General features: G+C 52.5%; 2 protein-coding genes across 2 annotated transcripts; one reads left to right on the top strand and one right to left on the bottom strand.

Annotated features, from left to right (window-relative positions):
- Positions 1-131: 131 nt before the first annotated feature.
- Positions 132-3,601, bottom strand: J4E78_006260 (uncharacterized protein; the record flags this gene model as incomplete). The annotated part of the gene is made up of 3 exons (XM_049366873.1): positions 132-173; positions 228-2,858; positions 2,909-3,601. 3 exons carry the CDS (start codon positions 3,599-3,601, stop codon positions 132-134), a joined length of 3,366 nt encoding a protein of 1,121 aa, XP_049221579.1.
- Positions 3,602-6,839: 3,238 nt separating this feature from the next.
- Positions 6,840-8,042, top strand: J4E78_006259 (uncharacterized protein; the record flags this gene model as incomplete). Its single annotated transcript, XM_049366872.1, has 2 exons — positions 6,840-7,153; positions 7,214-8,042. 2 exons carry the CDS (start codon positions 6,840-6,842, stop codon positions 8,040-8,042), a joined length of 1,143 nt encoding a protein of 380 aa, XP_049221578.1.
- Positions 8,043-14,545: the final 6,503 nt, after the last annotated feature.

Genomic DNA, 14,545 nt, shown 5'->3' with positions numbered 1-14,545 from the left:
AGACGTTCAAAATCTATCGGTGACGCAAATGCAGTCAATCATCCAGGCCTCTATTAAACGCCGAGCAATGCAAATCTGCATAGTCTAAGATATCATAATGCGATCATAATCCGAAACAGTTGCAACAACATCTACTCGGCCTCGTCATCAGTGTTGGGTGGCTGAGGAGTACCCTAGTGAAATGTTAGTAATCTGCATCGATGTGGGTGGAATGGGAAAAAACATACCTTGGGGCTGTTCAACCAGTCAATGTACCTCAATCTACGCCTGACCTCACGGTCCTTGAGCTCCTTCTTGGTCATCTTCTTCTTCTTCCTCGACCTGAACTTCATATCGTCCTTGTTGCCCTCGGCGTCACTCATGACTGGAGTACCGGTGGTGGACGGGGCAGCGGAGCTCACGTTGCTGCTAACATTGCTGGATCCGGGGCGCGAGTCCTCGAAACGGTCCATGTTGACGGCAAGGTGGCCCTTGTGCGTGACGCGACCGTCGGCGACGTGCCACTGCTCGGGGCAGAGAGCACCGACGAATTCTTCGTTGTGCGAGATCATGATCACACCACCCTTGTAGTCGCGGATAGCAACAGCGAGACCACCGAGAGAGTCGCGGTCCAAGAAGTTAGTGGGTTCGTCCAAGACGAGAAGATGGGGGTTGTTCCACATGGCACCGGCAAGCACGACCTTGACCTTCTGTCCTCCGGAAAGGCCAGAGATCTCATTGTGGTTCGCAATCTCGGGATCCATACCGAGATCCTCGAAATGCTTGGAGATGACCTTGGGCTCCAAGACACGGTAACCGAGACCCTCACGCGACGACTCGTGATCGTCGAACTCCTGGACAAGCTTGGAGAAGCCCTTCTCGAGAAGCGTCTCACGCGAGATCTGGGTGTTGTATTTGGGCAGCATGTGCAACCACTTGACCTCGTACTGGAAGGTCTTCTTGTACTTCGCACGACCAATGAGTGCCTCGATCCTACGGGGGCCTGAGCCGTCGCCTAGATCGATGGGAGTTTCCATCTGCTTCTTGTCTTCCTCGCTGAGCACACGTGTCTGCTTCATGAGCACCTCACGATCGTCACCGTTGGCGTAACGCCATTGGAGGTACTGGTTGGGAGTCTTCTCCATGTGCATCTCGACGTGCTCAAGAGCGTGCTGCTTGATGTAACCGATACGCAAGTTGGGGTGCTTCTCGACGGTACCTTCTTGAGGGACGGTCTCGCCAGTAAGCATCTTGATGAGCGTAGATTTACCAGCACCGTTGGCACCGATAATGGCGACTCGGGATGACAGAGACAAGTTGCAAGAAGCATCGGTGAGCGATGGCTTGGAAGCGCCAGGGTAGGTGTAGGAGCAGTTTGTCATGCGCAGGATGGATCGAGTGTTCGACTTGACACCAGTGAGGATACCAGGAGGGGGGAACTTGAATTTGACCTGGGTATCCGAGAGCGTGTAGTAGCTCTTCGCTTCCGGCTTCTGTCGAACGAAATCAGCCAGGTTGCCCTTGTAGCAGACCAGCTTCTTTTGCTCGTAGTGGTAAATGTCGGTGCAGACTTCGTCGAGGAAACCAGAGTCGTGAGAAACGATCAAGCTAGTGATCTCAGTGTGGGACTTGAGGTACTTTCCGAGCCAAGCGACATTGGCAACATCCAGATGGTTAGTGGGCTCGTCAAGGAGGAGCACGTCGGCGCGCATAAGCATAGCACGGGCCAAAGCGAGCTTCATCTTCCATCCTCCGGACAGAGAGCCGACCTTGGCGGACTGCCTGCCTTCGGGGCCAGCGGTGAAACCGACCTCCTCGAGAACCTCGGAGATACGCTCGCGGCTCTCGTCCGCGAAGCGCGGGTCGCGAACGATGTACTCAAGAATAGAGAGATCAGCGTCTTCTCCCTGGTTGTGCTCGACGAAACATGTCTTGACTTCGTCTTGAGAAGGGAAACCTTCCAGCTTGCCGCTTGCGATACTGCGCATGAGGGTAGACTTTCCAGCACCGTTGCGACCGCAAAGACCGTAGCGGTGGCCCTTGAGCAGGCGAAGGTTGGTGTGCGAGAGGAGCAACATGCCACCGTATCCTAGGGAGAAGACAGCGTTAACGATCTCCGTCTCTCCGTCATCCTCCTTGACGGGCTGGCCGAACTTGCGGTGGTCCTCGTCCACGTAGAACTGGTGCACGGCCTCTGCGACCTTGTCGGCGTCTCCGGCGTTGAGCAGAGGCTCCAGGTAGGGGCCAACGAGCTTTGGCAGGCGCTGAAGCTCGCGCTGATCAACAACCTCAGCAATCATCTCGGAGATGTACCTCTTGGTGATAGCCAAGACCTCCGCGTCTCCGGGGAAGTCAAGGAGGTTGGCAGAAGCGGTGATCTGCTTCTCGATAACCTTCTGAACATCCGATGGTTGTGTCCTCGCGATGGCGCCGCTGTCGATGTTGTGGTCTGGGTCGGCCATGGCCTTCTCGATAACGTCGAGCGCACGCTGGCCGATCTCTCGGACTTCAGGCAGGGAAGCGCGGTCCTTGACGGACTGCACACCTGGGCGAAGCTTGGGCAAAAAGGCGCGGGCCTCGATAGGGTCGTGAACGAGCTTGGTCAAGTTCTCGACTACGACGACAGTCTGGCGGGTGACCTCCTGAGATGTGGAAGGCATGTTCAGAGAGCGCTCGAGCAGAGGTGTGACCATAGCAAGGACGGGTGATGTGACAATAGCGACGAAGGTGGTCTGGGATAGAGCGTGGATGGCCTTCTGCAGACTGGTTGTGGAGGGGTCTTCGATGGCCTTGACGAGGAGGGGTATCCGGGGCGCGATATCGTCGTTCTGGAGGAGGGTGGTGAGGCTGTTCATCGTCTTGACAGACTGCTTTGCGACCTGTTCGTGGTTAGTACGGTGGCTGTGAGATAGCGCGCGAGAAATCTTACCTCGTTCTTGAGATCGTGCATGCCGGCCTCGACGATAGGGATGAGACCCTCGAGCTTCTTGCCCATGGACTCGCGGAGAACATCCTTCTCCTTCTCGACCTCGAGGCTCTCCATGCCCATCTTGGCCTTGTCGGCCATGCGGCCGATGAGCTCGTAGGCGAAAGCAGCACCCTGCCACTTTCCGGACTTCTTGCCCAGGTACTTGGTCAGCACAGGCAAGAGGCCGAAGACCTTGGCCTCAGCGCTGAGGTTCTCGAACAGCGAGTCGAGAGCGTACTTGGCCGACTCCTTGACGGAGCCAGTCTTGTCTGCCAGCAGGTCAAGGACCATGGGTACCAGCCCTTCGTTCTGGACGAGGAAGATGGCCTCTGTCAGGCGTTGTGTGCGCGGGAGGCGCTCGAAGAAGGCACCGAGGGCGTTCATGGCGCCCTCTCTCCGCACGGCGTCCTTCTTGTTGGCCGCCGATTTCTTGATCTCCTCGAGTATGCCATAGCCAGTGAGGCCGCGGAAGCCTACTGAGTTCTGGAGGAGAGTCGTGAGGGCGTAGGCGGCGTCGACCGAGGCGTGCGACGTCTTTGCGGTGACGATGCTGCTGATGAAGGCGTTGACATCCTCCTGCGAGGGCGCAGGGGCTGCGCTGGCCTTGTCGACGACAATAGCGGGAGCCATAGGCGGCGACTCAGAGTGCGGCATCTGCGAGAGAAGCCGGTAGGGGTGAGTGGTGCTGCGCTGTGAATCTGCGACGAGCGATTTCTTTTTGGTGGAGGGGCTTATCGATACGGTCTGGAATTATTCGCGGCGGCTCAAGCGTAAGCGGTGCCCAACAGCGCGAGAGGGTGAAAACCCCGGGTATCAAGCGTGGATGTAGAGACGCCCCAACGGAAGAGTGGAGAGTCTATACAATACAGGAAAACTGAAAAAGCGAGGGCAGATAGACGGAAGGGAGCGTGGAGGGGCGGCTTGTATATACGCGCGCTGGCTGCACTAAAATTGTTCAGATTCTGATTATTCCACCCACGGGTCTGCATGGTTTTCGCCCGCCCTAGTCCCCTTCGGCTCCCTGCATTCCTGATGTTCGCCGGATATACCTTCCTGCGCCCACACCGTATCTCTGCTTACCAGAGCACATGCCTAATTGGCTCACGCTGAAACATGGTAAAGGAAACTTGTCGACGCGACTGTGATGCGACAAACTCAAAAGCCCGAGAGGCTTTCGAAACCTGGCTACCAGTATCGCACACGTCTCGCCCAGTTACAACTAGACCCTGAGGCCCGAGCATCATATGCGTGTTCCTACTTCCACGCTCGCTGCTCCTCGTCGCATCCGTCACTTGTACCACAATTTCGTCTTTAAATACCCCAGAACACTGTCTGCAGGACTACTGCCGGAACAGCGTAAGGCACGCAAACACTAACGGCGTTAGCGCGCGAAAGTCTCAACAAAAGGATTGAGCGACTTACTAACAAAGTACCTGTAGCCGATGCTAGCAACGATAACTGCCGCAGGTACACAAGACCCTATCCACGAAACGAGGCATTGTATATGCTATCTCGACATTAGAAACTGCATCTTGGTAAGCAGAGGCTCAGCGCTACACAGGACTGTAGGCTGGAATAAATCCATATGTGGTCAGCTGAACGTACACATGCGGCAGAGGATTGTCGCAGCTTATGTGCCAGTCCATAGGTGTCTTGCGCTCCAAACATCACAACGATTTAGACGTGCTAGGACAGAATATGGCCAAAGTACTAATCTACTTCAAATGTTCGGCCTGCTTTTCCCCACTGTAGATAGCGATGCTGCGCTACCTACTGTCATTTACGCATTGGATACCTTGTCAAGGCCATATTGGGGTACACCGTGGTTGAGTATCAGAGGACATAAATTCCGCTCGTAGCATCCGCAACGGCCAGAGAAAGCACGAAATTGACATTTGTTGTTACAACGTATTGCTTTGGGGCCTAGAAAATTATCAAGATTGATGCATCACATACAAAGCAATTAAGTATCGGTAAATCACAACTATACAAGGGCCGCTTTGGGACTACGTATACTGAGGTCTGCGCTTGGAGTTTACGATGCTTCCATGCTACAAAGAAGGGAAAAGGCTTATACAATGTTCCTTGGGAGTGCTGAATGCTCAAATCATGTATTTCATGTTGTAGCGGGCGCGTTACGAGTTTGATACAACGACCACGGTACTGCGGTGAAGCATCCAACAGCACTCCAGCGAACCGCCTCAAAGCTATCACAATCATCTCGCAGACCAAGGTACAAATTTCATAACCCGCCCAAACCAAGCCAAGAGTCTAGCGAAAGTCAAAGGCGCATCCTCTTCTTCGTTGATACTAGGCGCTACACGGGTGGCGACACACGCCCAGGCCGAGGTGAAAATCGAGACCGTCCAAGCTATGGCCGATTGCACAGATACTAACAGGTAATATGTGTCTGGAGGAGTCTACTCAATCACTTCGACAGTGAATGAGTGCTTGGATGAGGCTTGCGACCATATGACGATGCAGACCCGAAGGTGCCCTCCAGGGCTGGCACCCATTCAAGGGAAGAAGTGGACAGCTACCTCCACGAAGTAAATCTAGAAGAGAAAAATCTAACAAGACTACATTGCCTTAACTTCTTTTAAAACTCTTGTCTTTGTTCTAATAGAGACTTTGGCGCACCTGTTCAGCTTTTTCTTTGTCTGAGGTGCTGGAGGGTAAGAGACGCGTCACGTAGAGACGACGCGACAGAAAAGGACGCCATTAGGTGTCGCAATAATTCGTGAGACTCTTGGCATTTGCGCACAACACGCAGTACTTACAACTCTTTTTTATAACTTTTTTATTATAATATATTTTAGCTTTATAAGCTTCTTTTACTATGTTATTTATATTATAATATACAATGTTGTAAAGCGCTGTTATTATAGTTATTGCTGTGAATGCCAAGAGTCTCACGAATTATTGCGACACCTGATGACGCTAGTGGTCAATTTCCGCGCTATCGCGTCATCGTCCTTGCGCGCGTACCCTGCAACACAGCAGCCACCTCAAGAGTGGTTGCACCTCCCAACTTAGCTCAACGCGCTTTCGCTCAAGATCACGGAATCTATCCAGGCTATCTACGATGAGCCTGGATCCAGGGGTCACGCCTCGCGACGGTCACAGAAGCATCGCATTGATGCAATGCGCGTGTCTTACGCGTTACGCTCGCTCATTGTCTCCGAGGGAAGATGTTCTCATCTCATTCGCAGCTTCTACTCAATGTGGGAGGTTACATAAGATATCTCGATCGGCTGCGCGGAAGCCACACTTCTGATGAATGATATGCAAGAGCAGTTCAAGGATCGGAAAGTACCTGAAAGACACTCCGGATGGCTACCAAAGCATTTCCGGTGGCCTTTGGAACATTCACCGAGTACGCTTCGGTGGCTGAAGCTTTTCCATCATCACTTGTGATAGCTACAGGGCTACTGGATGTGGTATTTTAGAGCAATGCTATCACTATCGGCACTCACAATCGCAGGAGTGGCAGAACGGCGGGCTTTACCGACGGCGCTGCGGTATGCTCTTACCCAGCCCATGGATCCAGGTTTGTTCTTCCCTCACGTCACCGTCAGCGGCAGTGGCATACGTGCATGAAGCATCTGCTCACAACCTCGGGTCATGTTTACTTCCATCCCCAGCTGGCTCTTACACTCTACATCATCATCAACCCATTGTCAATATCGTTACCCCCACAGTATCGTCCCACGCTTCCACCATTGTCAGCATATCGCCCGTCACGGTTTCCAACTACCCACTCCGATCATTCTCGACGTCTCATTCGATACCGAATCTTCTAGCACTACGATAACCAACGATAATGGAGAACACATGGGGTATACAGCCTGCATCGTTGGGAATGAACTGTTCAGCCGCGCCAGCAGCTGCCATGTGGTGGTATATGTGTCCCATCGGCGCGCAGCAATTCCAGGAATTCGCCAACGAGACACTTCCCATCCAGACTCACGAGCCCCTCGCCGAGGTGCTTGAGGAAATCGGAATTGGATCCACAAACAACTCTCGCAGAGTCGTTGACTTCAACGCATTCATGGCTTCACGCGGAGACCGACCTATCTACAGTCGCCTCATGCTTCGCAATGCCGCAAATCAACTTCCTCTGATTGGAGAAGGTCAAGAGATTACCTTGACGACTTGCTTCGGTCAGACTGTGGTCCTCCAACCCAAGCGTGCCTGTCTTCCTGGGTATGTACAACGTGTAGTTACACATTAGACCGCGTATCTGTTACGTTAACATTCCGCTAGGGAACATCCCGTCTTAAGTTACCGGGGACCCCATCACCTCGCTGTCTCTTCGCAGCACGAGAAGGCCAAGACATGGCATTTACTCCCAGTCCACGGCGAGTGTGAGAAAATGGCGATGGAAAAAAGCTATCTGGCCAACGCGGCTACGTACTACAGCAAGTTCGCACAACTAGTCTCGTGGGGTGGCAGCAAGGCACGACCTACTTTTCTTGAAAGCGTCCAGAGCTTCAAGCATACCGCTCCGATCTCCAACATTGTCTGCATAGGCATGGGAACCCTACACGGATCTAACATGGAGAGTGTAAAGTCGATGTCAAAGCACGTTGTTGCTAGTACTCTCGCTCTAGATCTCACCCGACTATACAAGCAGAACGGCGTGCCACTCGAAAATCCAATCACGATAATCGCACAAGACTCCGCTTACACAGAACGTGACCGCGCATTACTGTCTGAGCTACCAGTACCGATCCAGACTGTGACCGAACCTGAGGGTTTTCTGGCCATCAACGAATCTTCGCTTGTGATTTCCAGCTACTCTGGAGCTCCTGTCAAACAAATCATCGCCGATCTCGCAACCGAGGCACCACACCGCAAAGGTCCTGCCGCGCTCTTTTTGAACAATGACAAAGCTCCGGACGTGGATTGCATCAGTTACGATTGGGACAACCCGGTAGTTGCCAACAATCCGGAGACAAGGGCCTATGCTACGATGCTTGAGTCTTATACGCACGTCATGAATGGCACCCAGATATTTGGTGCGGCGGGTTTCCCGATTCAAATTTCTCACGAGTGGCTTGCGAAGATGAGCATATGGGTACGGGAGGAGTAGTCCGATGGTGAGAATGTTGTTCACGGGAGAGAGATATATCTGATGATCAGGCATGAGTGGTATCAAACACCCGTCTCGAAGGTTTCAAGTAGGCTACAATCAACCTACGTTATGATCATTGTCTCCTCGCTCTCCGCAGCTTTGCATGACGACATACATACTACTCTTCACTTCTCTTCTCATACAAATAAGGCCACCTTCTGGTACTAGTTATGCATGTAATCGGATGATCACGCAGGAATCTTTGTCACGCTGTATGTGCGAATGTGCTGCTCCTTCATTTCTGCGGCGGACGAAAAGAAGTAGCTCACTGTATTTCTGTGCATACTCGTGAGGGTATTAGAGGTATGCAGATAATCGTGACTAAGCAATCACGAGCGCATTCACCGGAAGATCAAGTAGTGAAGAGTAGGTGTGGTATGCTACCTGCTGCATTAGACAAATGCGATCAACTTGTTGAGAATACGTCAGATGCGTCTACCATCAAACCCTCCTCAAGAGAAACACTTTCTCGCATATACATCACAGTCGATTGGGCTCAGCTCATTAAGTTCTCACACTATGTCTCCGTATATCATTTCTTCTTGTTATAATGACTTTGCCCGTCAAAGTTTGTCTTTGCCGCGAAAGAATTATCGTTTCGCCAGGTTATCGGCATTGCTGTCTTCACTTCCGTGGCTGCACTATCAATGTAAAGCATGTACACGACTACGGTCTTACGCTTTACCCCTTTGTTCTCTTTGCTACTAGTACTTCGAAAGTGTTACACGTAAGATTAGTTTAATAATATCAAGAACTAACAATTCTTAGCCTAGTGACTAGAACATCGGCACAGGAATAATGTACTATAATACAGATCTATGTGCTATAGCTTACTATTATCTTGTATGTAGTGTAAGTAGTATGACAGATGGGCCAAACCTTATGTCAAGTTGATATGGCTAGAGAAAGGTGGATATAAACGATGTAGCGTATCCATAGCGCTAGGGAGCTCAAGGGCATGTAAAGTTAACCTTAGATTACCTGGCAGTGGTTCTCTGTGGGTAACGTAGGAGGTATAAATATGGCGATTTGGTTGCTGTTATGGGGTGTGTTGGTTATGTAGCCTCTTTGTACTCCATGGGAAGAGTTGTGCTATCAACTATAGGGTTTGTCTCCTTCGAGATGCTGGATTGTGCGAACTCGACAGGAAATTTCAAGACATGTACTAAAGGCCGTAAATTTGACCTAGGTGACTTCAAATTGGCGTATCAACTGCGGAGTATTCCCCGTAGGCATCACCTCACAAAGTCATGACCCGTCATTCGTATACGGCACTATACACCGCACTGGCATCGACACAGCCATACACCAGCCCTTCACCCGAGCCACATACTGCCTTCCCAGCCGTCACAACCACGTCACCCCCCTCCATCACGACCAACCCTCTGCAAACGCCAGCCCCATCTTTTGACCCGCGCGATCAACCCAGATCATAGATCCGCGCTAAGCCCGCATCGCATCTTGCGACTATCAAGAATCCTTCGCTTACCCTTGACACTTGAATCCGAGAACACACCGTCGCTTTCACCTACAAAATGCAGGAAGACTCATTGGCCGGTGGCAGAAATGAACGCACGGAAAATCGACGATGAGGAGACGAATAGCGAGCAGACTAGACAGAGAAGGCCGTCCTCGCTTGCGGCTTTAGTGTATGGCAAGCTTGCATTCGCGTGCGCATAAAGGCGCGCGTGAGCGACTGAGCGAGATGAGTATATGGTACGGTGTACACCTAAGCGATTCGCCAGGCAAACGAAAAGGTTGAGGTGAAGCGAATGTACAGCGTACATATAAGGCGCGGCATTATTCCACGGAGACCCTTCCATCCGGCGTCACTGTACTGTAGAGCTTGGTGCACAGAATGGCACACGTCATACGAGCGTGGAGAGAGCAGCAGTGCAGAAGGGGCGGATCAACGGCGCATATGCGGAGAGAAAAGAAGAACCGCTGCCGGAACCAAGTTAGTAGTTAGTAGACTGGGGGCCTGCCATTATGACCCAAGCCTTTTGGCGAATTGGCGGGATATACGAGGTAAGAGATGCAGATGATAAGATTACCCTGGTATAGAGCGAGGGTGCGTGATGTGATGGGGGAAGGGAAGGGAGGGATGGGATTGCGGCGGCTCCGAGCTCGGGTAAGCTGGGGTGGCTGGCTGGGCTGCAGGATGTGTGCGGGAGTGCAATGAGTTATGCGTGCGTGCTCTTACTTCTACCAGGGGTGTGGTTTTCCCACGAATGACGTAGAAGGATTGCAGTGGCAGGTATATTGCTTGCCTTGCATTTCTGGTACAGTAACCAAGACCCCTTCCTCGTGTTCCGACCAAGATGTTGTTCCAGTATGATGTCGGTCACGTATCGGAAAGTGGGGGCTTCGGAGTGTCTTGATCTGGGACCTTGGTGATAGACGTTGTGGGCCCGTTCATGTCGTCATACTTGCCTCCGTTGCGGCATATCAAGTTTGGAGCACGCAGGCTGGCAGATCCCGCACTGGGTTCGGGTATCGACATGATCCAAGAAAGAAGCTAAACAGATATTGCGATGTACGTTACATCTCGTTCAACTTAGGCCCGCATACCACCCCCTTCCTTCGGCTGCAGGTAAACGTCGTCGGCGAAGTACCAATGTATCTGCGACGGTTTTCACGCACGGCACAGCAACTTACTGCATTGCTTGCGGAGCAGATCGTATCGCATGCATGCAGTCTGGCAGAGAAAAATAAAACCCATATTCCTGAGCGATCGAGATTGCACGGAGCTTACCAACATGGGGTAGGTCAAAGGAAGCAAGGACAAAGACCCATGCTATGATCCTCAGGCTGCATAAGCCCGACCGGTATTACATGGCCACCACACGTAAAAGCCCTTACCCGGAGTTGATGGAGATTAGGTTTAGATAGAGTGATGTCCACGTACACATTTGACTTGGGCGGTGCGGCTCCCGACAGCCAGGTCGATAAACGTGGATCTGCTGACAGTTTCACGTTGTTAAAGGACCGACAGACCGTGACAGTGATCTTGTGCCCCACCCTTGCTCACGGCAGTGTCGTTTGCTGCGCGCTGTTCGGCGATATGCAATGCAACACACCCAATATTCAGTTGCAGCAGTAGCTTCGGAGTATACTGTTGCAGCTGCATACACTGAAGCGCCTCGCAGTAATAACAGGGTCACTGGGTCATCAAACTGCGAAGCCTTTCGCGACCTTTTCGTCTTTGTCGCGGGGCTCGACATCCAAAACCCCGGCGCGGTTATGCCCTTACGTGTGATGACCTTTGCAGATTGGGATGTAGCGGGTGGGCTTCCGAATGCGAGATATGCGCGGGTGCCGACACACGAACTCGATCTCAGACGGACAGGCTGATCCGTAATCATTGGAAAGCACTTGGGATCTGCCCGCGGGACCGGGTCTCACGTGTGCTAGTCATTAGAAGCCGAAGTTCAAACGGAGATCGTGGGTTCGTGATTGACGTGTCGTGGGCCCCTCGGGCTAATCTTGCGGTGCATCCTTCGACTCCTTCACATCGTCGATGGGCTGCGCATTCGTGTCCCGCAGAGAGCTTCCTTCGGATAGACGTTGCGGAAAAAACAACATCAACGGTCACTAACGGCTTAGGCCACTGCTTCAGCATAATACCAGGTCTAGAGTCCAGCGCATTGACAGCGGCAAACTGGTGAGCTTGGTCCTGCGTTCATTATGCACCTGTGAATCGACCGCCGTGTGAACAAAACTCTCCTTGAGTACCCCCTGGCGCTATAATTGCGGATCATGTTGAGCATAGATCGGCGCCGATCGCGACTATGTGATCCTTCTGGAGCACTGCGAAGGGAGGAAGATTCCCAGTGGTGGAAATCATGTGGCGGGATACAGGCCGTATGCGGATGTCGGACCACTTTTCAGAAGCAAGCCTTGTGCTGCCGCGGGAGACTCTCAGCAGGTCACGTATTGACTCCTCACCCCGTCGCATTGCTGGCTTGAATAAGGAAGAAACGGGGTAACACTAGATGCGACTCCTCGAGATCTGACACTTGGAGTAGACCGGATACGGTGAGCAAGGCCGTGAGCGTGTAGCAGTAGCAGCGATCTCATGGTATCGCCGGTAGCGTTGTGATGGCGCCGACCAAACGATACTAACGTCCTGTCACGCAACGTTCACGAATAAACTCGCTGAGCGTCAGCCACGCGGAGGAGGGTGCGCTAACGATTTCTGCAATGACAGGGGAGTGAGGCAGGCCGACGCGGACGTTGGTGGGTCAGGCCGAGTCACTTGAACAGGGGCCTAGAAAAAGAAGCCTCAGGTATCCAGTCATGTCTGGAAGATATCGCTTTTCCACAATTTGAATCCACTATCGAGTATCGGCGGCCGCTGATACGCAACTGGTCCGGCTCGAAGGTTACATGAGCTTCACATTGCGAGCTCCACATGCCTTGTTTGATGTGGTCGTGCTTTTGCAGAGCCAGAGATGGTTAGCTGGTGAATGGCTTGAATGTCTTGCAGAAGTGGATCTCGAAGTTGAACGGCTGAAACAGCGGCACTGGACATATGGTTCCCCATACTGAATCAGCTTCTCCGTCTTCTGACGAGGGTCATTCTGACGAGGCAGGCATATCCGCGGCAGGTACCGCCGCAGCCATGAATGGAAGTCGTACCGAACACCTTGCTTATGGGGATTCATCGGCGGCGATGTGCATAGCATACGAATGGACGGTTAGATCGAAGGCGAAATAGAATTCACCCGTGATCCGGCAAAGACGGCATTGGTTGGCAGCCCCTCTGATCCGGCTGATCTGACACTTGGCCGCACGATATCCTGGTGAATCTCACTGTCAGCCGAGCCCACCTCGACGCGGTGATCAGGAATGATCTACGCGGTCCCTTGTCGTGGCGCAATGGATCCGGAAAACATGCTCAAAACGGTGGGAAGGGAACAGGGTGCGAGACACACAACTGGGCCGCTCATTTTCGCCGTCGACTCTTTGGGTTCCCTACTGCCCCATTCGGCCCGCTTGGTGGCTGCTGTTGTTGCTTCACCCGAACCCCTGTGTGCGGATTCAAAACAGCAACGAGGTTGGGGAGATTGAAGACAAAGTATGCTCGATTCCCGGGGACGCCTCAAAACACACCGCAGTGCTGTTTGACCACAGACACGACGTATTAGCCGTATTGCCAACATCGTCCAACTCCGCAAGGGGTTCTTGCAGCGCAAATTGCGCCCCGGTAACAGTGGCGCAAAGGATCGGACGTGATCTTCTGGTAGGTAGGCACCAGTTTGACCCATTGCATTGATGGCACCGCGATTGAAGGGTCGCGGATGGTGAATCTTATCATGTTAGAGGGTATCGAGAGATAATCTCCGTGTCTCCAGGAACTCTGAATCTGGACTGGACCCGAATTTGCTCGGAAGAAGAGTAGATGGTCATAATTTGCAGCGCAGTGCAAGAACAAGGCTCGATAGATGTGTCCGATGCAGCTCAGAGCAGACCATGTGTTCTTAACAATCCTGCGTACCGGGTACTGCTGGCCATCTCGCGATATCTCCAATCTGTCGGTTCCGCCTCATTCTGGTTGGGCTCATTTCTTTGCCTAATTTACACGAGTAAGCGCTGAGAGGAGTCAACCTGCCAGGGTATACCCTTACGAGTTCGAACCAAACCCACCGATGTATGCAACGAAGACGATTGCGGAGCCAGTTGTCCGGGTAGTTGCTCAAAGCTCGTGCATGACGTTCTGCCTTCATCTTCTGGTGAGGCATTCCAAAAACATACCCACCTAAGAGTTTCTGCTGCAGACTAACTATAGCTGCTCGCTTTACAATAAACGGTGAGTTGTTCCGTGATGTCTGGAATGATGAACATGGTTGTTGCTCGTAGCGAGAGCGCGTGGCTGCGTCATGGCTTAAAGTACAAGTTCGCATAGCCCTCGTCTGAGCATCACACGATGTGGACGCTGGACGAATCCCGGCAGTTCGATGTAATATTTTTGTCGGTCAGGGCCAATGAGACGCCTGACGATGAGAACAGCCTTGCAATCTTCGGGCTTATCCAGCTTGGGCGCTTTAGCCGGAGAAACCCTGGAGAGCGTCATGCATGGAGCAGACGGGGGTGCGACGTACAGGGGCCAGGCCAAAGCTGCTTCCACTGACCCATGGAACGCAGCGGGTATCTGATACAACCACGTTCGCACTGCGATATGCTGTGAAATTGAGGACGGTGTCGGGTTTTGGGAAGAGGTGTTGGAAGACACGGAGAAGCTTCGGGTAAGAAGGTGGGTGACATGCCGCTGGGTTGCCGATTCGTGAAAATGAAACGCCGAGACAATCGCTCGGAAAGCACTAGGGAGGCTCCTTGCAGTAAGCGTGTTCCCGCTGATGATGGATCATGATGCGGTCCAAGTATCGGTATCCCTGCCAGTCCCGCGCTCCCTGAGACCGGACGCAGCGTCCCTGGGTGGTGGTCTTCCGGGAGATCAT

Source organism: Alternaria triticimaculans, assembly GCF_023758025.1.
Source record: "Alternaria triticimaculans strain BMP 0046 chromosome Unknown scaffold_8, whole genome shotgun sequence".
NCBI classification, from domain to species: domain Eukaryota; kingdom Fungi; phylum Ascomycota; class Dothideomycetes; order Pleosporales; family Pleosporaceae; genus Alternaria; species Alternaria triticimaculans.
Note: the sequence above shows the minus strand (reverse complement) of the source record. Positions and strands in the feature narration are given on the sequence as shown.